Genomic DNA, 27,293 nt, shown 5'->3' on the forward strand with positions numbered 1-27,293 from the left:
GAGCCCAAATGAGACCAGAACAGGAGAGAAACACAAAAAGAACCCAGAGGAGACCAGAATAGAAGATGAACATGAGGAGAACCCAGAGAAGCCCGAAACAGGAACATGCGGAAAACCCAGAGGAGACCAGAATAGAAGAGGAACATGAGCAGAACCCAGAGGACACCAGAACAGAAGAGGAACATGAGGAGAACCAAGAGAAGACTAGAACAGAGTAGGAACATGAGAAGAACCCAGAGGATACCAGAAGAAGAAAATGGAACCCAGAGGAGACCAGAACAGGAGAGAAACATGAGGAAAACCCAGAGCAGAGCAAAACAGGAATATGAGGAGAACCCAGAGGAAACCAAAACAGGAGGGGAAAATGAGGAGAACCCAGTGGAGACCAGGAGAGGAACATGAGGAAAACCCAACGGAGAACAGAACAGAAGAGGAACATGAGGACAACCCAGAGGAGACGAAAACAGGAACATGAGAAGAACCCAGAGGATACCAGAAGAAGAAAATGAGAACCCAGAGGAGACCAGGACAAGAGTGAAACATGAGGAAAACCCAGAGCAGACCAAAACAGGAAAATGAGGAGAACCCAGAGGAGACCAGGAGAGGAACATGAGGAAAACACAATGGAGAACAGAACAGAAGAGGAACATGAGGAGAACCCAGTGGAGACCAGAACAGGAGAGGAACATCAGGAGAACCCAGAGGAGACCAAAACAGGAACATGAGGAGAACCCAGAAAAAAAATGCACTAAACCCGGTTTAACCCCGGTCTAAATCTGATCTAAAGCCGCTACAAACCTACTCTAAACACGGTCTAGACCCAGTTCAAACCCGGTCTACACACGGTCTAAACCTACTTGTCGGTCTCCTTGCGGATGAGGTCCTCGTGCACGCCCTTGAGCCTGGAGTAGAGCCATAGATGCTCATGCACGCTGAGCCGGTCAAACAGGACGTTGTGCTGAGGACAGATTCCGAGGTTCTGACGAATCCGGTCCATCTCTGTGCGGATGTCGTGCCCATAAATGGTCGCCGAGCCGGAGGTGGGTGGGAACAGACCCGTGAGGATCGACCTATCAGAAGCAAGAAAACACTTTTGAATCAGAAAAATAACATTCTGGCTCGAGAGATTGTCGCTTCTGTTGTTGTGGTAATTATGTCGGCCATTATGTGATTGTAAGAGCATGTTCTAATTTTCCCTCATCAAAAACATGGAGACGTTTTAGTCATCCATGCATGTTTGAGTAATCTAGAGATCTCGCCTAAGACCTATTCAGACCTTACTTATGGTTAGCAGTGCGAGCCTGTACGAGGCTCCACCCACAAGCCAACATCACCCATGCTCCCCAACGACAATTCTGAATAAATATACAAAAAACATGATACAAAACTGTAGACAGCAACCTGACATGGTGCTGTTCTGTAGGTGGTTTGTAGGTGGAGTTTTCGGGGTACTCACATGGTGGTGGTCTTGCCGGCCCCGTTATGGCCCAGGAAGGACACAACCTGGTCCTCGTGTAGGTTCAGGCTCAGTTGGTTCAGCGCCATTTTTCCGTCGTTTTTATATACTTTGGTGAGTTTATCGATGCAAACGACAAGAGGGAGATGAACAGGCTCCTCCTCCAAACCACGCAGCTCCTCTGGAACAAGAACCAGGAATGAACGAGGACTGGACCAGGACTGGACCAGGACTGGACCAGGACTGGACCAGGACTGGGCCAGGACTGAGCCAGGTCTGAGCCAGGACTGGGCCAGGACTGGGCCAGGACTGGGCCAGGACTGGGCCAGGACTAAACCAGGACAAAACCAGGTCTAAACCAGGTCTAAACCAGGTCTAAACCAGGTCTAAACCAGGTCTAAACCAGGTCTAAACAGGATTAAATCAGGTCTAAATCAGGTCTAAACCAGGTCTAAACCAGGTCTAAACTGGACTAAACCAGGACTAAACCAGGTCTAAACCAGGTGTAAACCAGGACTAAACCAGAATTAAACCAAGTCTAAACCTGGTCTAAACACAGACTAAAGCTGGTACCTGATCTGCGCTGGTCCATGGCACAGGCTTGGTCTTCCTCCATGATGCTCAGGTGGGTGGCGCCTCCTCCGCAGCACTCCCAGGAGTCCACACGGCCGCTGCCTGTCCAGTAGGACCTCTGCAGGGGGAAGTACCAAGGCCGTGGGAGGCCGTACATACCTGGGCACAGACACACACGGGCAACAGGGCGGAGTTAGGTGCAGGATGATGATGTCATAGTGTCAGATGGAGGGTGGGGTTATGTAACTCTGTATCACTCTATGAGAGACTCAGTGTTACAAATACATACATACAAATACATTTCCAAACTTCTACTCCACAAACGTTAAACTTTATGAAGATGTTGTGAAAAAAAGCATTGTACCTGGGTGCACCGCCTCGATGTACCAGCAGAGCACGCCGTACAGCGCCGCGTCCAGCACCAGCATCATCATGGACAGCCCCAGGTGGAAGTCGTCACCCTCTACTGGAGACTGGCAGATGGTTCTCCACTGGATCCCCACGCCCGCAACCTCGTACAGCGCAAAGTACTTTGACCCAAGGCCGAAGGCAGTGGTGGACATCAGGGACTGGAACAAGGAGGAGAGAGGAGTGAGAGGAGGAGGAGGACATCAGGGACTGGAAGAGGGAGGAGAGATGAGTGAGAGGAGGAGGAGGAGACAGAGCACATCTGGGACTAGAACAAGGAGGAGAGATGAGTGAGAGGAGGAGGAGGGCATAATTTGTAGTACTTGCAGTATTTGCAGAAGTACCTATAGTATGTGTATTATTGCAGTAGCATGTGTAATACTTGTAGTACTGCAGCAGTACTTGTAGTATTGCAGTATTTGCGGTACTCACGGCGATGCACTTCTCGAAGGCCGTGATCTTGTCGTGGGCCACTTCTTCTCTGATGGCGATGTACATGTAGGGCACGTAGCTCAGGAAGTAGATGATGCCCCCGCAGGCCGACGCCAGCTTAGCTTTGGAATAAAGCACCGAGACCAGGAAGCTGAGGAAAGAGGAGGAACGTCATACTCTGCACCTCTACAGCTGAGAGGAGGAACGTCATCCTCAGCACCTCTGAGGAGAGAGGAGGAACGTCATCCTCTGCACCTCTGAGGAGAGAGGAGGAACGTCATCCTCTGCACCTCTGAGGAGAGAGGAGGAACGTCATCCTCTGCACCTCCTCTGAGAGAGGACCATCATCATCATCCTCTGCTCCTCTTCTTCATCCTTTTTTCCTCCTCTACATCATCTACATCCTCTGCCCCTCCCCTCCACCTCCCCCCTACATCTTCTCCTCTGTCCCTTCTTGCTCCTCTGCATCCTCACCTCCTCTCTCCCTTCTTCCTCATCTCCTCTACATTTTCTCCTCCTCTTTTCCTCCTCTCCTCTGCCTCCTCCTCTCTCCCTTCTTCTCCCTCTCCTCTACATCCTCGCCTCCTCCTCCTGCTCCTCTCCTCCTCTCTCTCTCTCCTCCTCTCTCCCTTCTCCCTCCTGTCCTCTGCCTCCTCTCCTCCTCCTCTCTTCCTCCTCCTCTTTACCAGAACATGATGGTTGCGGTGGCGTAAATGGAGAGGAAGAGCCAGATGATGAGGGGGTCGCTGTGGAGCAGGACGCGGCCGTATTTCAAGATGGCGGTGAGCGCGGTGACAGACACGGAGAGCTGCACAAATCCAGTGATGAACCAGGCCACCCAGTGCACGGCATTATTCAGCCCCATCGTCTTCATCACCTCCATGAGAAATAGACACGAGTCACACAAAATGTATCATAACAACCAGAGAGCCAATCAGGAGTCAGGTTGTTGAAGTTAATGCCCTTAACCACTGTTTTAGCAGGAAGCAGGAGCTGAGCATGGAGCCATTAAACTAACTGGAGGGTCCTGCTGCTTAGAACGTCCTCTAGCTGGACTAGTGGCCACTCACTGGTACTACAACAAAAAAATCACTCCTGCCCAGAAAGGATTTTTCTCATAGAACACAGTGTACACAAACTGCTGATAGGGAATGACAGGAACAGGGCACCTACAAATCTCACAAAGGTTGAATTTTGTGGTGATTCTTACATATTTTCAGATCATAAACTTTTTCTCAGCTCAAAATCCATCTGTTGTCTTAAAAAACGTTTTTTATTCATTAGCTTCGGCTACGCTCTATGTTCGCTCTAGCTAAGCTCAAGCTCTGATTAGTTTGAGTGGTCACATGGTACGACATGAACGAGCATGTGAGCGATGTGACAGAGTCCGACTGTCAAGAACAAGTGGTTTAGAACATGGTTCAGAAGCTCCAGGATGCAAACATTAGCATTTATAATTGATTTATTATTCCCTTCGCGGCCACTCCGTTCACTCTCGTCAAAGTCTCATGGGGGAAAGCTCAACTGTGCATGGTCCATGGGCAGGACCAGATGTACCTAGCTGCTAAAGGCTAAACTCGCGACATGCGCCACTGAGCACAGCCCATTGAATGGGAGGCCATGTTTAGACCCTGGAAAGCCTAGCAACAAGAATCAAACCTGTTGCTAACGCTAACAGGAGTGACCCTCAGGGAAAGAAGGCACCTGATTTGTCTGTTATTAATGTTCATATCTTGATTTACAGACACAATAGTGACATAAAGACCCCAGGATCATGTAGAGCAGGTTAATACGAACATTTAAGACCAAAATGAGTCTGACAGCAGCAGGTACAGAGAGAGGGGACATGGTTTTTACATAGAAAGTGAATTGGAGCCAGAGTCGATGTAGCTGGAAGCGTGCCCATGATCACTTCCTGTATGTAACACGGTGGCTAGCAGGTTAGCTATTTCCATTTGTATATACAGTCTATGCTAGTGTGTTAGCTCTGTCAATTTGTATGCACAGTCTGTGGTTTCACCTCTTTGAGTCGATGCTCCTTCTCGGCGACGATGTGCTGGATCATCATGGCCACAGAGTAAACCCACGAGATCACCATACACAGAGGCATCATGTGCTCGATCACAAACAGGAAACTACAGAAGAACCAGGGTGAGACAGGGCCTGGTCTAGTCCTGGTTTAGTTCTGGTTTGGTCCTGGTTTAGTCTCAGTCTAGTCCTTACTCGTCTCTGGTGTAGCAGGGATAGGGGAACATCTGGACGTAGTTCCCGGGCTCCACCACGTCATGTCCCACAAACGTGTTGATGATGGCCCTCTCGATCATGTCTGAAAGGTCAAAGGTTAGAGGTCAAAGGACATATTTTGTGGGACTGTCATTCCCCAATTTGAGAAATAATTGTGTTGTATTTTTTATCGAAACCTCATCAAACTTTATAGACAAATTCTATTTCACTTAAATGAAACAGAGCAGAGGTTTAACTGATACAGCATGTGAAATCATGAAAATAAAGTCAAGCTAACAGCTAGCATGACTGACATGACATTGGTTCTGACTCAAATTGGGGAAGAACACATTTAATTTGAAAGCACACAGTACTTTTATATGAGTCAGGTACTCCCTCATCAGGATTTGGTGTTAGCACGCCATCTACAGGCAGTAAAGGGACTTACTATGGGTAAAAAATTAACTAGCTAATAAGTTACATGCCCTGACACAAGCACGAGGGTGTAATAAACATAATGAAAGCTATGTGATGCAAAAATTTGTCTGGTGATGATTTAATGACTTAAAGATAGTGTAAGAGACCTCTGGAGTTTTACCTCTGACTTCACAATAATAATAGCAATAATAACGACGATGCCTTACCACTTGTGCTTTTACAGACTCACGGCCTCTCAAAACGCTGCCCTGGGGCAGACTGACAGTAGTGAGGCTGCCAAACTGCACCATTGGCCCCTCCCACAATCAGCACTCACACATGTTGAATCTGATCATATCCATTAGTGACGCGACCCAAGAATTCAGAGTTACAAACCTGAGTTTGAAGAAGACTCATTTTAGCTGCTCCATCTGTGTTAAATATGATTGGTCTATTGATACTTTGCAGCTGATGTCATCCACATTCTCTGGGAGTGTGATGCTAACTCTAGGCCCTGCTCTGTCTGAAGCGCTGTTGGACTTTAATCTGAGTTTTATTTTAACACAATCTGACCATAAAGAACTGACTTGTGCTGTTAAACAAGTTCCTCTCAAATAACATTGCAGTCACAAGCTAATTAGCATTAGCATTAGCCAACAGTTTTTCAGTGAGTCACTCTCACATTTTTGTCTAAAATCAAACTCCTAAACAGGACCATGAGACTGACCACAGTGTCCTGAAAATGTGCTGTTTAAGTCCATTTTGTTTTTTCTTGAGTTTTCAAGCTATCTAAAAATTAAACAAAACATCGTCAGTGTTTGCTAATGTGTGCATTGTGTTTCCATGGTAACTGCTGAGTATTTCAACATAGACATATATGCAGAACCCCCCAGCGTAATGTCATTGCAAAGTATCAATTACTGGCCTATAGTATGTTGTGATGTCATCTGAAACACAGTAATACCCTGGAACCTGCTGTTGTGAGGCTGGTGTTAACCACTCGGCCAGAACTAAGCCAGGAATAAACCAGGTCTGAACCAGGTCTGAACCAGGTCTGAACCAGGTCTGAACCAGGTCTGAACCAGGTCTGAACCAGGTCTGAACCAGGTCTGAACCAGGTCTGAACCAGGTCTGCTTGCACTGAACTCAACAGACCTTGGATCCAGACGAAGCCGTACAGGAAGTAGAATTTCCCTCCGGAGTTGGGCCCTGGTCTCCAGTACGCTCTCCTGATTTCGTTGGTCTTCTCTGTGAAACTGGAGTTCTGACGGATCTTATACCGGACGTGAGGAGGCAGTGCCCCCCGGCTGTCAACCTGAAATATTACACCTGGAACACAAGGACAGGACTGAACCAGGACTGAACCGGGACTATACCAGGACTAAACCAGGACTAAACCAGGACTAAACCAGGACTAAAACAGGACTAAAACAGGACTAAAACAGGACTAAAACAGGACTAAAACAGGACTAAAACAGGACTAAAACAAGACTGAACCCGGACTAAACCAGGGACTCACTGGCAAACACAGAGACGTTGTCGTGGTAGGCCTGGTTTAAGGTGTAGTTCACGATGCTGTCCTCGTCGGGGAAGCCTTTAAACACGTCCACGCTCACCTGCCACACATCACACATGACATCACAGATTACATCACACATGACATCACAGATTACATCACACATGACATCACACATGACATCACATTACATCATAGATTTAACAAATTAATCTAAGTTAAAAGTAAATGTGGGGCACAACCGGAGACAAAACCAAAAAAACAAAAACACTGAAGAAATGAAAATCTGCACATCAGAACGAAGGAGTACAACATCTCAGGTTTGTAAAATGTCTCAGTGTATTGTATAAGCCCAGGTCAAAGGTCATATAATTCATAGGGAAATAGTCGCAGCCTCACACCAAGAATGTCACTGGTGGAACTGGGCCTTTCTGTGTGGAGTTTGCATGTTCTCCCTGTGTCTGTGTGGAGTTTGCATGTTCTCCCTGTGTCTGCGTGGAGTTTGCATGTTCTCCCTGTGTCTGTGTGGAGTTTGCACGTTCTCCCTGTGTCTGGGGGGTTTCCTCCGGTTTCCCACTTCAACCCAAAACTGCTCCTGACAGGTTTAAACTAAGGACACTGAAAGATGGGTCAAATGCAGGTGTAACCCAGAGACATTATAAAAGAAACAGTAGTAGTAGTAGCAGCAGTATTAGTAGTAGCAGTAGTAGTACCTTGTCCATGAAGCGGTTCCACTGACAGGCGGCGTTGTCGATGGCATCCAGTTGCTGCAGAAGACTGGAGCGATTTGGGACAGAATAGTTCCCTTTGGTCAGAACCTCAAGGTCCAAGTCTGAGTCCAAGAGACCGGGACGTCTCTGCAGCTCCGACGACAGCTGGACAAAGACAAACAGGACTGAACTAGGACTAAACCAGGACTCAACTAGGACTGAACCGGGTCTAAACCAAAACTGAACGAGGACTAAACCAGGACTGAACCAGAGCTGAGCTGGGACTAAACCAGGACTAAACTAGGACTAAACCAGGACTAAACTAGGACTAAACCAGGACTAAACTAGGACTAAACCAGGACTCAACTAGGACTAAACCAGGACTGAACCAGAGCTGAGCTGGGACTAAACCAGGACTGAACCAGGGCTGAACCAGAACTAAACCAGGACTCAACTAGGACTAAACCAGGACTCAACTAGAACTAAACCAGGACTGAACCAGAGCTGAGCTGGGACTAAACCAGGACTGAACTAGGACTGGACCAGAACTAAACCAGGACTGAACATCTCATCATTACTAACATCTAAGCCATGTTTTTTGGTTCACTTTGAATTGTAACACATCTAAACCAGGACTAAACCAGAGTCCAGAGCAGAGACACAGAGCCCACCCAAACATGGCTTTTGAATTCAGATTCAGACTCACTTATACAGTATTCATCCCCAAGGGCAAAGTCTCCCAGTAGTACTATCCCTCATATTACTAGTGATATTAGTAGTAACAATAGTAGTAACAACAACAGTAACAGTAGTATTAGGACTGACCTGCTGGAGCCACAGCAGGTGGCGCTGCAGAGCGTCCTCCTGCAGAAGATTCCGGAGCCGGGCTGAGACGTTTAACCACAAACGAGTGAAATGAGTCAGATTCCCCACAAACGCGAAGGTCTCATTAGCCTGAAACATAACAGGAATATTACAGGACTGAAACAGAACTGACCCAGAACTGACCAGGACTGACCAGGACATACCTTCTGGATGACCTTGTCAGCCTGTGAGCCCATGGGGGAGTAGAGGATCTTGGGGTTGGTGGTCATGAGGTGCACCAGCAGAGCCAGGTTCCGCTGTTCTTTGGACGTGAAGCCCAGAGAGCTCATGTTCCCCTGCCTCAGCGCCTCGGGCTCGATCCTCCTGAGGAACACACCGAGAGCACAACAAGAATCAGCACCGAGACACTAGGCCTGTAACGAATCAGGAGGACACGTTTTCAAGATTGATATATCGCTGATGTAAATATAGACGATAAATGATAATACTGAAACTAATTTATGCCACTGATGACATATTTAGATCACCATGTTACCTTTTATTGTTTTGAAAATGCATTCATCCCACTAATGAAACTACTGCACATCACATCAGGTTTGTCAAGTTGCTGTGTACAGTTTTGTATCATGTTTTTGTATGTTTATGTAGAATTGTTGTGTGGGAGCATGGGTGACGTAGGCTTGTTTGAACAGGGCCCGGAAGAGATCACTAGATTACTCAAACATGCATGGATGACATCTGAAACCTCTTCAGATATATTTTCTAGAGAGAACAGCATTAGAACATGACAGAAAGCTGTAGAATTACTGTTACTCTTGTTATTGTTCTTCCTGTTACTGTTCCTCCTGTTACTGTTCCCACTGTTGCTGTTCCCACTGTTACTGTTCCTCCTGTTACTGTTCCCACTGTTACTGTTCCCATTGTTACTGTTCCCACTGTTACTGTTCCCATTGTTACTGTTCCCACTGTTACTGTTCCTCCTGTTACTGTTCCCACTGTTACTGTTCCTCCTGTTACTGTTCCCACTGTTACTGTTCCCATTGTTACTGTTCCCACTGTTACTGTTCCTCCTGTTACTGTTCCCACTGTTACTGTTCCCATTGTTACTGTTCCCACTGTTACTGTTCCTCCTGTTACTGTTCCCACTGTTCCTGTTCCCACTGTTCCTGTTAGTGTTTGACACGACTTGATGAATTCCAACAGGTACAACACCATGAAAAGAAACTTAAAATTTGGCATCTACCATCCATGAACAGGAGCCTGCGAATGAAACATCGACACATGGTCAAAAGAACAGGCCAAATGCGGATGAACAGTTTTTCGACCAAACAGATACTCCTTTGGAAAACATTTAGCCTCATTTTTTTCCATCCATCCATTTTCTTCCGCTTTATCCGGGGCCGGTTAGCGGAGGCAGCAGTTTCAACAGGGAGGTCCAGACTTCCCTCTCCACACACAATTCCTCCAGCCCTCGAGGATCTCGAGGCATTCCCAGGCCAGCCGAGAGATATACTCCCTTCAGTGCGTACCAGGGCCTCCTCCCGGTGGGACGTGCTCAGAACGGCTCCCAAGGGAGGTGTTCAGGAGGCATCTGGAATAGGTGCCCAAGCCACCTCAACTGGCTCGTCTTGACATGGAGGAGCATCGGCTCTACTCTGAGCTCCTCCCATGTGACTGAGCTCCTCACCCCATCTCTAAGGGAGCGCCCAGCCACCCTGCGGAGGAAACACATTTCGGCTGCTTGTATCCGCAATCTTGTCCTTTCGGTCATTACTCATGACCATAGGTGAGTGTAGAATGTAGATTGACCGGTAAATCGAGAGCTTTGGCTTTTGACTCCGCTCCTTTACCACAACGGACCGATACAGCGACCACATCACTGCAGACGCTGCACCAATCCAACTGTCAATCTCACACTCCATCCTTCCCTCACCCATGAACAAGACCCAGAGATACTTGAACTGCTCCACTTGAGGCAGAGACTCACCACCCACCCGGAGAGGGCAAACCACCATTTTTTTCAATCAGTTAATAAACTAACTGGACTGTTCCGCTCAGCTGGAGCCAAACATAAAACACCCTCAAAATAGTGATCAAGAGCTTCCTGAGGGATATCGACCTACATAAAAACATATCTTGGTTCATACAGTGAAGATGTCGATCATGTTCATCCACTTCTTTGTATCAAAATTTAAATAATAACAATTATTTTGTTGTGGAAACAAAATGGGCCACCGTACAAGCTCATAATGTCCTTTATATGTAAGTTTGAGCTTAAGAAACAGAAACAAACAGTCGTCTATGTTACTGAGCAACAATGACTTAACTGACTCCCCGTTCATATTAAGAGCCACTGTATCCTCATATGGTCAAAGAAAGAGCATTTAGGAGCTAAAAAAATACCTGTTATAATATTCAGATTTTTATTGCAATTAATCACATTTTAAGCACGTGATTAATCAGAATCAGAATCATTAGACTTTTATTGCCATCGTTTGTGAACACAGTTCACAAACTAGGAACTTACTTCGGTGATAAAGTGCAACATAAAACACACTGAATAAATACAAATACAAATAAGGGCACGCAAGTTATAAAAAGATATGCTTAAAAAAAATAAAATAAAATACTTATAGGTAGAAAATATATACAACAGCAGCATCAGAACAACAGTGCAAACATGACTTATTAAAGAGACCAGTATTATAAGGTGTCCAGTTTTGTGCAAATATTATGTTACTTAACACATAAGTAACATGTGATTAACATGTGATTAATCCATGTTTAACATGTGATTGACTGAACACTTCAGTGTGACGTGACTGCTGAAAGCATGGCCACAGGTGTATAGGTGTATAGGTTTACAGGTTTACAGGTTCATGGTTAAGGCAGGGGCGAAGTTTGTAGTAAATTTAAATGACATAATTTGAGGAAAATACCAAAATCTGTCCAAAATATTTACACATAATGAGAGTTTAATGGCCATCATTTTCTCTGGATTACAAACAATTGGCAATGAAAAAACCCAGTTGATCTCGAGCCAAAACATCATGTCCTCTGACCTCTGACCTCTGAAAGTTTTCTACCACAAACCCGCAATGGATGGATGAGGGATTACACCAACCTGTTGTTCCCACACAGGATGGGCTGCAGTCCGGCCCACAACTGAACGAAGGCGGAAAACTGGGAGTGAGGGTTGTCGGTTCTACTCCCTGCTGCCCCCCCGTGCCCCTCCTCTCCCCCCTCTGTGCTGTTAGCGCCCCCTGTGGTGAAGTTCAGGGGCCCAGAGGAGGCAGTCGGGGAGGGGGAAGTCCGATTAGACCTGCAGCAGATGAAACATGACAACAACACTCCATAAATGTGAGGAGAGTAGAAAAACAAGAGACTACAGGCAGTCAGGACTACACCAGGACTGAACCAGGACTAAACCAGGGCTAAAGTAGGACTGAGCCAGGACTAAACAAAGACTAAACCAGGACTAAAATAGGATTGGACCAGGACTAAACCAGATGCTGTTAGATTTTACAGTTGCTCCATGTTCTTACCGTTTGGCACAGGCTCCTTTGGGCAGCAGCCGTGCTAGACCTGACAGAAGGTCCACGTCCTGTAGGAGGCGCTCTACATCCACCAGGTCCCGCAGTAACACTCTGAGACCAGAGGGGGACAGTGTGGAGCCTGGAGGAGGCCCCAGGGGCAACTGAGGGCAAAGAGAAGACTGCTCGTATTGATAATATTTCTACTGCATTATAAATAGTGTTAGAAGTATGTGCAGTATGAATAGTATTTGAAGTATGTACAGTATAGTCTTAGAAGTAGGTGCAGTATGAATAGTATTTGAAGTATGTATAGTATAGTCTTAGAAGTATGTGCAGTATGAATAGTATTTGAAGTATGTGCAGTATAGTCTTAGAAGTAGGTGCAGTATGAATAGTATTTGAAGTATGTATAGTATAGTCTTAGAAGTATGTGCAGTATGAATAGTATTTGAAGTATGTACAGTATAGTCTTAGAAGTATGTGCAGTATGAATAGTATTTGAAGTATGTACAGTATAGTCTTAGAAGTATGTGCAGTATGAATAGTATTTGAAGTATGTGCAGTAAAGAGCTGATTAAAAACATGAAAACAGAAGCAGTTCATTTGAAAGTTTGCAGTGGTCCAAAGTTATTTAGAACATCCTCATCATTCACCACGATGAGTTTATAAGCTCTGTTTTGCCGTGACGGTAAAGCTGACAACAATTTGCATGCTAACAGCGCGCTTCCTGATTCTTAGCCAATAATTTGCATTATAATTAGCGGGAGGCAGCACACAGTGGACTTATTTTGACCTCGAGAGCGGCTTACACCATAGACTCAAGCACATGGAAAAACATCACATACAGACCCTTTAATTTAACTATTTAAAGAGGTAGTTTTAGTCTTTTGTCTAAAATGCATTTAGTTACAGATTAAAATCTTGATATAGTTGAAATCCAACAGTTTTAGTCAAACAGCCAAAGAGGGGGAACATACATCTATGGCGTATTAAAGACGTGGTATTTTACTTCTATGGCGTATTAAAGAGGAGGTATTTACAACCCCAATTCCAATGAATTTGGGACGCTGTGTAAAACTTAAAAAAATACAGAACACAATGATTTGCAAATCCTTTTCAACCTATATTGAACTGAATAAACTATAAAGACATGATATTTAATGTTCAAACTGATAAATTTGATTGTTTTTATGCAAATATTCACTCATTTTCAATTTGATGTCTGCAACATGCTACAATAAAGCTGGGACAGGGGCAACAAAAGAATGGGAGTTGAGGAATGCTTCAAATACACCTGTTTGGAACATTCCACATTGAACAGGTTAATTGGAAACAGGTGAGTGTCATGATTGGGTAAAAAGGAGCATCCCCAAAGACTTCAGTCATTCACAAACAACGATGGGGCGAGGTTCACCACTTTATGAACAACTGTGTGAGTCCAACAGTCTAAGAACAACGTTTCTCAACATACAGTTGCCAGGAATTTAGGGATTTCATCATCTACGGTCCATAATATCATCAAAAGATTCAGATAATCAGAAAATCACGTAAGCAGCAAGGCCGAAAACCAACATTGAATGCCCGTGACCTTCGACCCCTCAGGTGGTATTGTATTAAAAACAGACATGAATGTGTAAAGGATATTACCACATGGGCTCAGGAAGACTTCAGGAAACCACTGTCAGTTAACACAGTTCGTCTCTACATCTCCAAGTGTAAAATAAACTGTACCATGCAAAACAAAAGCCATATATCAACAACAACCAGAAACGCCGTGGCTTTTCTGAACCCGAGCTCACCTGAGATGGACTGACGAAAAAGTGGAAAAGTGTGCTGTGGTCTGATGAGTCCACATTTCAAATTGTTTTTGGAAATCATGGACGTCATGTCCTCCAGGCCACAGAGGAAAAGGACCATCTGGATTGTTATCAGTGCTAAGTTCAAAAGCCTCTGTGATGGTCTGGGGGTGTGTCAGTGTCTCTGTGATGGTCCGGGGGTGAGTTAGTGTCTCTGTGATGGTCTGGGGGTGAGTTAGTGTCTCTGTGATGGTCTGGGGGTGAGTTAGTGCCTCTGTGATGGTCTGGGGGTGTGTTAGTGTCTCTGTGATGGTCTGGGGGTGTGCTAGTGCCTCTGTGATGGTCCCGGGGTGAGTTAGTGTCTCTGTGATGGTCTGGGGGGGTGTCAGTGTTTCTGTGATGGTCTGGGGGTGTGTTAGTGTCTCTGTGATGGTCCGGGGGTGTGTCTGTGATGGTCTGGGGGTGCGTTAGTGTCTCTGTGATGGTCCGGGGGTGTGTCTGTGATGGTCTGGGGGTGCGTTAGTGTCTCTGTGATGGTCTGGAGGTGTGTTAGTGTCTCTCTGATGGTCTGGGGGTGTGTCAGTGTCTCTGTGATGGTCCGGGGGTGTGTTAGTGCCTCTGTGATGGTCCGGGGGTGTGTCAGTGTCTCTGTGATGGTCCCGGGGTGAGTTAGTGTCTCTGTGATGGTCTGGGGGGGTGTCAGTGTTTCTGTGATGGTCTGGGGGTGTGTCAGTGTCTCTGTGATGGTCTGGGGGTGTGTTAGTGTCTCTGTGATGGTCCGGGGTTGTGTCTGTGATGGTCTGGGGGTGCGTTAGTGTCTCTGTGATGGTCTGGAGGTGTGTTAGTGTCTCTGTGATGGTCTGGGGGTGTGTCTGTGATGGTCCGGGGGTGTCTTTTTCAGGGACGTCCTGTTTATTTCAGCAAGACAATGCCAAGCCACATTCTGCACGTGTTACAGCAGCGTGGATTTGTAGTAAAAGAGTGCGGGTACTAGACTGTCCTGTCTGCAGTCCAGACCTGACTCCCATTGAAAATGTGTGGCACATTATGAAGCACAAAAAACAACAACAGAGACCCCAGACTGCTCAGCAACTGAAGTTGTACATTCAGCAAGAATGAGAAAGGATTCCTCCTGCAAAGCTAAACAATAAAGTTTATCAGTTTGAACATTAAATATCATGTCTTTAAAGATTATTCAGTTCAATATAGGTTGAAAAGGATTTGGAAATCATTGTATTCTGTTGTTTTTTTTTTTTAAGTTTTACACAGCGTCTCAACTTTATTGGAATTGGGGTTGTACTTCTGTGGGGTATTAAGAGTAACATAACATATTTAGATCACAATGTTTCCTTTTATTGTTTTGAAAATGCTATATTTGCCCAAAACAACCTATTAACATATTTTATAAGTTTCACTTTCGTTTTTGATGATCTGAGTCTTTGCTCTCTTTGCTAAGTCCCTCCCCCTTCAGAGCACTATCACAACACAATCAGCTGCATCCCACTAATGAAACTACTGCACATCACATCAGGTTTGTCAAGTTGCTGTGTACAGTTTTCTATCATGTTTTTGTATATTTATGGAGAATTGTACAGTATAAGTAATAGTAGTAGTATTTCTAATATTTGTAGTACAGTAAAAGTACCATGTGGTTGAGTTTGTCGTCATCGATTTGCTCCTGCAGCTCTGCGCTCAGCTGTTCAAACCTCTGTGACCTTTCACCTTTGACCCCACCGCACAGTGACTCCCGATACGCCTGAAGCCCCGCCCCCTCTGCCTCAGGAGCCAATAGGAGCCGAGCCAGAGCAGCGCCATCGTCTGCACAGGTGAGGGACTGCAGTGTGGAGCCGGTCAGAAGGACGCCCTGTGAAGAGGGAGTGGCAGAGTGGTTACCGGTCTCCTCCTCGCGGTGAGGGATCGACTCCTGATGTGCAATTTAGAAGGTTTGAAATAATAAGAATGTCTCCTCCCTTTGTCTCAGATGCCCTCCCTGAGTGTGTCTGTGTGTCGCAGAGTGGTTAGCCCTGTACCTGAACCTCTTTGAGTTCTTTCTGGTCTTGGTCCTTGGGTTCAGTCAGACCCAGGACTCTGGACATAATCCGGGTCAGAGCCGGTCTTTGGGCCATGGTACTGGGGTCAAGAAGAGCCTGGTCCAAGAGCCCCCCCTCCAGAGCACGCACTCCACCCAACAGCGCCTCCTGCAGGACACATTTAAAGGGAACATGTTACGCCATTTTCTGATCTGTGTTCTAATGTTGTTTCCTCATCACAAACAGACCTGGAGTTGTGTTTTGTTTGATTCACATGTTTCATTCACACATATTTAACACAAACCCTGAGTTCTTCTTCTCTGTTTCACCTTGTGATGTCATCCTGTGGTAATACTGAAAGTGCTCCACTGTGTCTTTAAACTCCATACACCTTCACTACGATCATTTGCATAATTTCAGTCCTGGAATTGCCAATCTCTACTGAACTAAAGGTAAAACTTGAAAACTACCACTTCATGACATCATAAGTTGGAACAGTGCATCACGCACATGGGAGTCTGTTTTTGTAATGCACTACCTTTAACACATAACCTTTAGGCCTAAAGGTCACTCACTCCTGATGTAAGGCAGTGCAGTGTTTAGCTCTGACCTGTAGGTGGTGTATCTTTGCCCCGGAGGTCGGGGGCGTTCCTCTCTGTCTTCTGATGATGTCATCTCTCTGCGACCCGCCGAAAATCAGACGGTGAACCTGAGGCACAGAGCCACACAGGAGCAGAGGTCAGAGAAGACATGACTGCTGAGCTGTAAAGACACAGGTCAAGATGTGACCAAAGACTGCACTTAGCAACGCTGTCAATCAAACCTGTAGCTAACACTAGCAGGAGCGACCTCGAGGAAAGAAGGCACCTGATTGGTCTGTTATTAATGTTTATGTCTTGATTTAGGGACAAAATTGTGAAATAAAAGCCCCAGTATCATGTAGAGCGGGTTAATACAAACATTTCAAGACTAAAATAACGAATGCGTGTGCTCACTTCCTGTTTGGAATGCGGCAGCGGCTAGCAGGTTAGCAACATTCTGTGGACATAACTGTACAGGACACCAGAGCATTACACAAGAACATAAACCAAACCCGGGGCTAACCCAGAACTAAACCAGGACTAATCCAGGACTAAACCAGGGACTAAACCAGGACTAAACCAGGACTAAACAGGACTAAACCAGGACTAACCCAGGACTAAACCAGGGCTAAACCAGGACTAACCCAGGACTAAACCAGGGACTAAATGAGGACTAAACGAGAACTAACCCAGGGCTAAACCAGGACTAAACCAAGAATAAACCACGACAAAAGCAGAACTATAGTTAGACTAAAATAGGACTAAACCAGACAGAGGAGGAGTGATGTCACCTGTGCAGAGCTGAGGGGCGTGTCCAGGAGGAACGTGGCGGCTGATTGGCTCAGAGACAAGTTTGAGACGAGGAAGCTGTGAAATGAAGGCGGGTCTCTGAGCACCTCAGACAACGAGAAGCCTACGGCACAATGTTTAGGTTAGAAACAACAAGAATGTCCTCACTGTGTGTGTCAGATGCCCTCCCTCTGTCACCTGTGCTGTGGTTGAGGGTGGGGTCTTCAGGGAAAGGGGCGGAGCTAAGGTTCTGCAGACGTTTCTGAAGGTTCTCTAGCTCAGAACCCAAAACCGGTCCATCAGAGGAGAAGATCCGATTCTGCTCGACCACCTCCTGAATCCTCTCCAACAACTGTGTCACCCTGAAGAGAGGAGCCATCACACGAGAGTCAGAGGCAGAGGGGCAGAGAGCCAGAAGAGGAGAACCAGAGGAGCAGAGAGCAAGAGGAGCAGAGAGCCAGAAGAGGAGAACCAGAGGAGCAGAGAGCAAGAGGAGCAGAGAGTCACAAGAGCAGAACCAGAGGAGCAGAGAGCAAGAGGAGCAGAGAGTCAGAGGTGCAGAGAGCCAAAGGAAAAGTGCCAGAAGAGAAGAGAGCCAGAGGAGCAGAGTGTCAGAGGAGAGAGCCAGAGTAACAGAGAGCCAGAGGAGCAAAGTAGCAGGCAGGGGCAGGCAGGGGCAGACAGGAGCAGACAGGAGCAGACAGGAGCAGGCAGGAGCAGACAGGAGCGTCTCACGTGGAGTTGTTGTACTGTAGGAAGCCGAACTCGTCCCTCTGGCCGTCGGGGCAGAGCGACTGCATCACAGGGATGATCCCAGCGGTGGTCAGAGGGGCGGCGCTGTAGAACGCTGTGTGAGACAGGATTTATTACTGGGAGAAGAAGAACCTCATGAACGTTATTATGATGTTTAATCCCACAAAGAAGAAGAGTTTAGTCTGACCAGGGCAAACATGGAGACATTTATCAACTTTTACAAAACTGAGAAAAAACATGATTTCAAACTGATTCACTACTTTTTCACTATTTGTTTTCATTTTTTAGCACTTAAACAAAATTATTTTTCTGTGTGTCTGATGCCCTCCCTACGTGTCAGATGCCCTCCCTGTGTGTGTCAGATGCCCTCCCTGTGTGTGTCAGATGCCCTCCCTGTGTGTGTCAGATGCCCTCCCTGTGTGTGTCAGTTGCCCTTGATTAAAACTCAAATTTCTAACATTAATTGATAAAAACTTCCATGTTGGTAACACCCAGGTCACAGAGAGGAGGCGGAGTCAGGGGTTTGGGGGCGGAGGAGGAGGCTCACAGGAGGAGGCTCATAAATAAAAGCTCACAGGAGGAGGCTCACAGGAGGAGGCTCACAGGAGGAGGCTCACAGGAGGAGGCTCACAGGAGGAGGCGCACTGAGGCCTTTTGGTCCACAGTGGAATATTAATTATTATTAAATCACATTGTTGTTTATGTGAGGTTAAACACAGAAGTCAGCAGGAGGTCAGCAGGAGGTCAGAGGTGAAGAGGGTTACGAACAGCACACAGAAGTAACACTACAAGTGCAGCAGTACATGAAGTACAAGTACTGCAGTATCTGGAGTACAAGTACTGCAGTAAATGTATATATGCAGTATAAATCTGCAGTTTTTAGTAGAAGTAGTATTATTGTATTTGATGGTGAGGTACTGCCGTTCAGGAGGGACTTACACACTGCTCCATCGACATAAACATGCACAAAAGAAACACAACAGAAACTTGAGTAAATTATGATCACACATTTGAAACTTTACACATTTTAAACAGCTCCTTCTCTTTCCTCACTTCCTTTTTTAGATGGTAAAAAGCTGCAGATGTTATTGATTTGATGTGTCTGTTAAAGTTCAAGTCTGAGTCCATTATTACCCCTAGATTTCTAGCCTGATTTGAAGGTTTTAGAGAGAGAGACTGGAGGTGACACTTTCTCTATGTTTCTGTGGCCAAAGATGATGACTTCAGTCTTGTCTGAGTTTATCTGGAGAAAGTTGTTTTTCCTCCACACACTGATCTGTTGATGCAGTGAGTGAATCCACTGAAGTGAATTCATCTGCTGCAGTGAGACATTGATCTGAGTGTCATCTGCAGAGTTGTGGTAAGACACATTATTGCTGCGTATTAACTGGCCTAACGGCAGCATGTAGAGACTGAACAACAGGGGTTCCAGGATTGACCCCTGGGGTACCCCACATGTCAGGTCTAAAACAGGTCTAAACTAGGTCTAAAACAGGACTAAACCAGGAAAACCAGGAATAAACCAGGTCTAAAACAGGAATAAACCAGGACTAAACCAATTCTAAACCAGGTCTAAACCAGGTCTAAACTAGGTCTAAAACAGGACTAAACCAGGAAAGCCAGGAATAAACCAGGTCTAAACCAGGACTAATCCATGTCAGGGATATTAGAGTAATACGTGTTCACCTTGGGATGACACATATTCATGCTTTTATATTTAAGGTTGGATGACCTCTGACCTTCTTTGACGGGGAGCGCGGGTTTCTTCTGCCTGAGTCCGAGGAGGATGAAGAACAGAACCAGAGGGATGAAGATCTCAAACGCCAAAACCCACTGGAACAAAACACAGTATACTGTACATAAGAACAGGACTAAACCAGGAGTAAACCAGGAGTAAACCAAGACTAAACCAGGAGTAAACCAAGACTGAACCAGGACTAAACCAAGACTGAACCAGGACTAAACCAAGACTGAACCAGGACTAAATCAGAGCTGAACCAGGACTAAACCAAGACTGAACCAGGACTAAACCAGGACTAAACCAGAGCTGATCCAGGACTAAACCAAGACTAAACCAAGACTTAACCAGAGCTGAAACAGGGCTGAACCAGGGCCGAATCAGGACTAAACCAGGACTAAACCAGGGTTGAACAAGGTCTAAACCCGGACTGAACCAGGACTAAACCAGGACTGAAGCAGGACTAAACCAGGACTAAACCAGGACTGAACAAGGACTAAACCAGGACTGAACCAGGACTAAACCAGGCCTGAACCAGGACTGAAAACAGGATTGAACAAGGAGTAAAACAGGACTAAACCAGGACTAAAGGTTAAGGTACACTGTATTGTCCCTATAGGGAAATGTATCCTCTGCATTTGACCCGTCCTTCAGTGTCTCTGGGTTAGTGTCAGTGGGACCCATCTCCAGATCTTGTCTTGGTCATGGACCTCAGCTGGAGCCAGACACAGGGACATGCAAATTCCACACAGACACAGGGAGAACATGCAAATTCCACAAAGACACAGGGAGAACATGCAAATTCCACACAGAAAGATCCGGGTCCAACCAGACACCAAATGGCTTTTTATCCAAACACTACAGCTACAGTTTTTTACGACAAAGGACAATGTAGAGGGAAGGAAAGAGTGAGGAGAGAGGGAGAGAGAAAGAGGAGAGAGAGAGACAGAGGAGAGACAGGTGGGGGAGGAAGGGAGGGAGGGAGTGAGAGAGAGAAAGAGAGATGGGGTGGAGGTCCAGAGCTGACGACATTCAGAAGCACAAAGAGACAGTGTTCTTAGAAAGAGAAAGACAAGACCAAGCAGAAGAGAGAGGGAGGAGAGCAGACTGGAAGAATGAGGGAGGAGAGAGAGGAGGAGGGAGGAGAGAGAGGGCGGAGGTGACTGGGGAGAGAGGGAGGAGGAGGGAGAGCAGACTGGAAAGAAGGAGGGATGAAAGAGAGAGAAAGAGGGGAGGCGAATGGGGAGAGAGAGGAGGAGGGAGGACAGAGTGGGGAGGAGAATGGGAGAGAGAGGAGGAGGAAGGAGGAGAGAGAGGAGGCAACTGGGGACAGACTGGGGTGAGGTACCAGGCGGCTCCAGACCCAGAGCTCAGTGTTTATCTCAGAAATGTTCCATATTGTTGCTTTTGGTGCTTTTAATGATGGAGGTGTGGTTTTCTGCAGGGCACCAGGTGTAAATCAGTAGGAGCAATGAGTTTGGGAACAGGACAAAACGGGATCGTTCTGAGACTTTAGATCATAATTAGATCAACAGCCCACCTAATTGTGTAAATACAGGTACTCTGTGGCAGATGTCATCAACATTCCCTAGCTAACTGTAGGCACTGCTCTGTCTCAGGCTTTGTTAGACTTAAATCTGAGTTTTATTTTAACACAATTTGACCAAGAACTGACTTATCTGAACGACAAGTCCCTCTAAAATAATGTTACACTCACAAGCTAGCTAGCATTAGCATTAGTATTAGCCATGAATTTTTTAGTTAGTCACTCTCATCTTTTTGTTGAAAATCAAACTTGGATGAGTTAAAGTTTTATATAATATTACATAAACGTCCATTAAAGGAGACAGTTCACATGCCCCATGTGTTTGAAACTTATTAGACACATCTGTGCCTCAGTTTAGCTCCACCTCTGCCCTTGTACCCACACAAACTGTTGAATGAAGTAGGCTACATGTTCTCCTCATGGAGTGACCGGACTCCTCCTTGGACAAAGCCTGCAGACTGTAGCACCCCCTTATTGAGCAGGACACAGGCTGTGCTCCAAGCCACAAGCAGGTGGAGGAGTCTCAGCTCCATACTCCACTAAACAGGTGGAGGAGTCTCAGCTCCATACTCCACTAAACAGGTGGAGTCTCAGCTCCATACTCCACTAAACAGGTGGAGGAGTCTCAGCTCCATACTCCACTAAACAGGTGGAGGAGTCTCAGCTCCATACTCCACTAAACAGGTGGAAGAGAACTACAGGTTTTAAACATGGCACTTTGCACCCTCACCGTTCAAAGATAAGCTCATTGTGGATCACTTCAGCCCTTTGTTATGGGGTTGAGGAACATCTGGACAGCTCCGGTTTTACACAGCGATTATAGTCTGACATAATCTCTATGGCCACTGTGTTTCTGTGTCCAGATGATCACAGTCTAAGACACAGAGATGAAGCTGGTTTCAGTTGCTGATCCGGAATTCTTTATGTGGCATCGACACCTCACACTGTCCTCGCTGTTCCCCAGTACAGGGTCTGGAGCTCTGTGTCCACCCTGTGTCTGTGGGTGATCCAGGTACACTACGTAAACATGAGATGCCACTGCCTGAGTGTAAACAAGTGTAAACAAGGGTAAACACGTAGAAAGTGCAAGTCAGGGGAATAGATTTGGTGAAATTGAGAGCGCTCAGCTACAGTGGCTTGCAAAAGTTTTCATCCCCCAGAAACTTTTTCAAATTTTGTCAAGTCACAACCACAAATTTAAATATGTTTTAATTTGCATTTTATATGAATGAGTAACACAAAATGGTACATAAATGTGAAGTACAAAGAAAATCATACATCATTTCCAGATAAAAAAAACAAAAAACAAAACTGAAAAGTGCAGCGTGTAAAAGTATTCATCCCCCCTAAGTCAATACTTTGTGGAAGTTACATCTGAAAGTCTTTTGGGGCATGTCTCAGCTTTGACACCTACAGACTGAAATTTTTGCCCATTCTTCCTGGGAAAATAGTTCAAGCTCTGTCAGATTTGATGGAGAGCGTTTGTGAACTGCAGTTTTCAGATCTTGCCACAGATTCTCAGTTGGATTTAGGTCTGGACTTTGGTCCATTCTAACACATGAATATGTTTTGCTTTAAACCGTTCCATTGTCACTTTGGCTTTATGTTTAGGATCATTGTCCTGCTGGAGGGTGAACCTCCGCCCCAGTCTCAAGTCTTTTGCAGACTCCAACAGGTTTTCTTCTAAGCTTGCCCTGTATTTAGCTCCATCCATCTTCCAGCTTCCCTGTTCCAGCTGAAGAAAAGTCCCTCCACAGCATGATGCTGCCACCACCGTGTTTGACTGTGGGGCTGGTGTGTTCAGAGTGATGTGCAGGGTTAGTTTTCTTCCAGCGTTTTGATTTTAGGCCAAAAAGTTTGATTTTGGTCTCATCAGACCAGAGAACCTTCTGCCACATGTTTGCTGTGTCCAAATGACTTCTAGTGAACTGTAAACAAGACTCATGGATGGTTTTCAACAGTGACTTTCTTCTTGCCACTCTTCCATAAAGACCAGATTTGTGTAGTGTAGGACTAATAGTCGTCCTGTGAACAGATTCCTCCACCTGAGCTGTGGATCTCTGCAGCTCTTCCAGAGTCACCATGGGCCTCCTGGCTGCATCTCTGATGAGTGTCTTCTTGTTCATTCTCTATGTTTTGGTGGCCATGTCTGTGTAGATTTGCAGTTGTGTCATACTCTTTACATTTCCTGATGATGGATTGAACAGTGCTCCTTGAGATGTTCCACGCTTGGGAAATCTTTTTAGATCCAAGTCCCGCTTTAAACTTCACCACAACTTTTTCTCTGACCTGTTTGGTGTGCTCCTCTGACTTCACCTTGTGGTTTGCTCCTCCACACTCTTTTAAAAAACTTCTGTGGCCTTCACAGCACAGCTGCAGTTACGTTAGGAGGGGAATAAATTATCCCAAGCTAAACAGACAGCATGGAAGCTTCTTCTGGTCTTCCCGGAACTAGTGTCAGTCTCTTGGAAAGATCACCCTTACTTCATCAAGAACCCCATTTTGGGCACATCTTGACTGAGTTTTGTCGATATGGACAAGCTCGACAGGGACGGTATGCCACACACTGAGCCCACAATGGTGGCATGCCTCCACCCAAAGCTCTGAAGCCGCTTTCAGTCCACCATGGCTGAGAGAACCTACAAAGCAGCAGCTTTGTCAGTTAGAGCTCTTAATGTCACCTTCATGTTGACTGTCTAAGAAGTGGGGCTCTTTGAGGACATGGCTAACATCCCTAACTGCGCGGTTTAGGTGACTCCAAGACATCATGCCATGTTTCAAAGAAATTCAGGAGCAGATAAGAAGAAAAGTAATTGACATGTTTCAGTCTAGAAAAGGTTACAAAGCCATGTCTAAATCTCTGGGACTCCAGTGAACCACGGTGAGAGCCATTATCCACAAAAGGGGAAAGCACTATACAGCGATGAACCTGCCCAGGAGCGTCCGGCCTACAAGAATGACCCCAAGAGCACAGCGACAACTGATCCAAGAGGTCACAAAGGAACCCAGAACAACATCTAAACAACTGCAGGCCTCACTTGCCTCAGTAAAGGTCAGTGTTCATGACTCAACCATAACAAAGAGCCGAGGCAAAAATGGCACAAATGGTAGAGTTCAAAGGTGAACCCCACTGCTGACAAAAAAAGAACATAAAGGTCCGTTTCACTTTTGCCTAAAAAACATCTTGATGATCCTCAAAGCTTTTGGGAAAATATTCTGTGGACTGATGAAACAAAAGCTGAACTTTTAGAAGGAGTGCATTCCGTTACATCTGGCTTAACATGAACACAGCATTTGATAAAAAGAACATCATGTCAACAGTGAAACATGGATGTGGTAGTGCTCTCTACCAGCAAATTTCAAAGGAGAATGTCCAGCCATCAGTTTGTGATCTCAAGCTGAAGTGCGCTTGGGATCTGCAGCAGGACAATGATCCAAAGCACAGAAATTATCCACTTCTGAATGGTTTAAAAAAAACAAAACAAAATGAGCCTTTGGAGTGGCCTCGTCGAAGTCCAGACCTGAACCCGATAGAGATGCTGTTGCATGATCTTAAACAGATGGTTCATGCTCAGAAACCCTCCGATGTGGCTGATTTAAAACAATTCTGCAGAAAAGAGTGGGCCAAAATTTCTCCACAACAATGTGAAAGACTCCAGTTCTCACAAACACTTGACTGCAGTTGTTTCTGCTAAGGGTGGTTCAACTGGTTATTAAGTTTAGGGGGCAATTGGGCTATGTAGATTCAGATGGCTTTTTTCCCTTAATAAATAAAATCAGCACTTAAAACTGCATTTTGTGTTTACTTGATCTGAAATGGCTAAAAGTGGCAAAGGTGCAGAAAAAGTAAGAAATTTAACAGCACTGTACTGCCTGCATTGATGGGAGTATATGTTATATCTCCCCTTACTTCTTAGGTAAGATAATGAAGAGAAGGAATCTTGGAACAACGGAATTTATTACCTCGTGTGGCAGGCATGAACACACATCAGGACTCGGTGTAACAGCGCATTAATACATACAATGTTGTGCGTTTAGTAATACGTAACTACAGTTACCAGAGAGGGTCAAAATATATAACATCTCCTCCCCCCTTACATAAGATGGACCAGGGATTTAAAACATTCATTGCCCCAAACACATTTGTATTACATCGTAACATTAATAAACAAATCAGATGCAGATAGGTAACATGTCAACACTATAGAACATAGTAACTAGTAAACACATTGTTCACTATAAAGCTATAAGTTTAACTTTGTAGGTGGTCGTCTATCACGTACAGGATAGCGACGCTCTACAGACACATCAACTTTTTCATTGGTTGGACTAGGCTCTGGTACAGATGTGACACTTTGTTTTTCTACTTTGTCTGAAAGAGAAACATCTACAGTAGGACTGACTGGTTTTGACATTTCTACAGGTAAGTAGCATGGTTCAGGTACAAATACATTAGCATTTTTTTTAAAAATCAACAGACAGTTCTTGAGTAGTGTTAGGTGTTTTTAAAAGTTGGTCCACGTGGCGGCGCCAAACTCCATCAGCTGTCTGGACAGTGTAGGAGACAGGGCCAGTTTGGGCAATGACAGTGGCAGGAGCCCACTTTACCTTACTCTGATAGTTTCTAGCCAGCACTGAATCTCCAGGTACAAACACTCGATCTTTCGCATGAATGTCTCTGTACTTTACTTGTTTTCGTTGGTCTGCCTGAACAATGTCTTTTACTGTTGGAGGTTTGAGAAGGTCCAAGCTCGTTCGAAGTTCTCTGTTGAACATGAGGCTTGCAGGAGATGCCTTGGTGGTTGAGTGTGAAGAGGTGCGGTACTTGAGAAGAAACTCATGCAGCCTTTGGTGCAGAGTGCCTTGTCCTTGTGAGGCTTTCAGTGCATGTTTGAGAGTCTGCACAAACCTCTCTGCTAACCCGTTTGTTGCAGGGTGGTATGGGGCTGACTTAATGTGTTGAACTCCATTTGCTTGTAGAAAATCAGACATTTCTTTTGACACGAGTTGGGGACCGTTATCTGAGATGAGCTGAACAGGAGCCCCAAAACGGCTAAACATCTCTCCAAGTTCCTCAACAGTCTTTTCTGATGTAGTAGATTTCATGATAGCTACCTCTGGCCACTTGCTGTGAGCATCGACAGCGATCAGGAACATTCGGTCCTCAAATGGACCTGCAAAGTCTATGTGAATGCGGTACCAAGGGTCCTGTGGAAAGTCCCATGGATGTAGAGGAGCTGCAGGTGGGTTGTTACGAGTCTTTTGACAAGATGACCAACTTTTGGCCATGTTTTCTATTTGTTTGTCTAATCCTGGCCACCAAAAATAGCTCCTAGCCATTTCCTTCATTTTCACTATCCCACTGTGACCTGCATGCAGCTGCTCTAACATTTTAGCACGCAGTGACTGTGGAATGATAACCCGCCTTCCCCACAGCAGACAACCTGACTGGACAGAAAGTTCCCACCTTCTATCAATAAAAGGTTTGAGAGTGGAGCTATCAACTTTCGATTGTCCTTTAATTACCATGTCCATGACTACTGACAGGTCAGGGTCATTTCTGGTCGCCTTTTTCACTTGGGCAGCTGAAACTGGTGCCCTTTCCACATTTTTGAAATAGAAAATGTCCACTGTGTTAGGTTCATGTTTGGTAACAGGGAGTGGTAACCTGGAAAGTCCATCTGCGTTGCAATGAGAATCAGATTTGCGATACTTTATGTCATATGAGTGAGCTGACAACAACAAAGCCCACCTTTGAAGACGTGAAGCTGCAAGCGATGGTATTCCAGTGTGCGGTCCCAAGATCGTTGTGAGGGGTCTGTGATCTGTTAAAATGGTAAACTTCCTTCCATACAAATATTGATGGAATTTCCTCACTCCAAAAATGATGCTCAGTGCCTCACGTTCCAACTGAGCATAGTTGGACTCTGCCTTGTTCAGTGTCCTAGAAGCAAATGCAATTGG

At 45.6% G+C, this 27,293-nt stretch overlaps 1 protein-coding gene across 1 annotated transcript in view; it reads right to left on the minus strand.

Moving 5' to 3' along the window:
* Nucleotides 1-27,293, minus strand: part of abca2 (ATP-binding cassette, sub-family A (ABC1), member 2) — a 49,131-nt gene that overhangs the window by 16,412 nt on the left and 5,426 nt on the right. Inside the window, exons 2-23 of the mRNA XM_055224490.1 lie at nt 19,785-19,878; nt 18,028-18,139; nt 17,491-17,654; nt 17,295-17,416; nt 16,533-16,631; nt 15,923-16,090; nt 15,538-15,756; nt 12,106-12,257; nt 11,685-11,882; nt 8,764-8,923; nt 8,561-8,689; nt 7,739-7,900; nt 7,029-7,125; nt 6,665-6,838; nt 5,093-5,195; nt 4,890-5,004; nt 3,556-3,746; nt 2,870-3,020; nt 2,394-2,598; nt 2,030-2,188; nt 1,457-1,637; nt 858-1,070 (exon numbers count right to left, since the gene is read on the minus strand). Of these exons, the coding sequence (XP_055080465.1) occupies nt 858-1,070; nt 1,457-1,637; nt 2,030-2,188; nt 2,394-2,598; nt 2,870-3,020; nt 3,556-3,746; nt 4,890-5,004; nt 5,093-5,195; nt 6,665-6,838; nt 7,029-7,125; nt 7,739-7,900; nt 8,561-8,689; nt 8,764-8,923; nt 11,685-11,882; nt 12,106-12,257; nt 15,538-15,756; nt 15,923-16,090; nt 16,533-16,631; nt 17,295-17,416; nt 17,491-17,654; nt 18,028-18,139; nt 19,785-19,878 (3,368 nt within the window). The remainder of the gene's footprint in view (nt 1-857; nt 1,071-1,456; nt 1,638-2,029; nt 2,189-2,393; nt 2,599-2,869; nt 3,021-3,555; nt 3,747-4,889; nt 5,005-5,092; nt 5,196-6,664; nt 6,839-7,028; nt 7,126-7,738; nt 7,901-8,560; nt 8,690-8,763; nt 8,924-11,684; nt 11,883-12,105; nt 12,258-15,537; nt 15,757-15,922; nt 16,091-16,532; nt 16,632-17,294; nt 17,417-17,490; nt 17,655-18,027; nt 18,140-19,784; nt 19,879-27,293) is intronic.

Source organism: Periophthalmus magnuspinnatus, chromosome 9 (genome assembly GCF_009829125.3).
Source record: "Periophthalmus magnuspinnatus isolate fPerMag1 chromosome 9, fPerMag1.2.pri, whole genome shotgun sequence".
Lineage (NCBI taxonomy): Eukaryota > Metazoa > Chordata > Actinopteri > Gobiiformes > Gobiidae > Periophthalmus > Periophthalmus magnuspinnatus.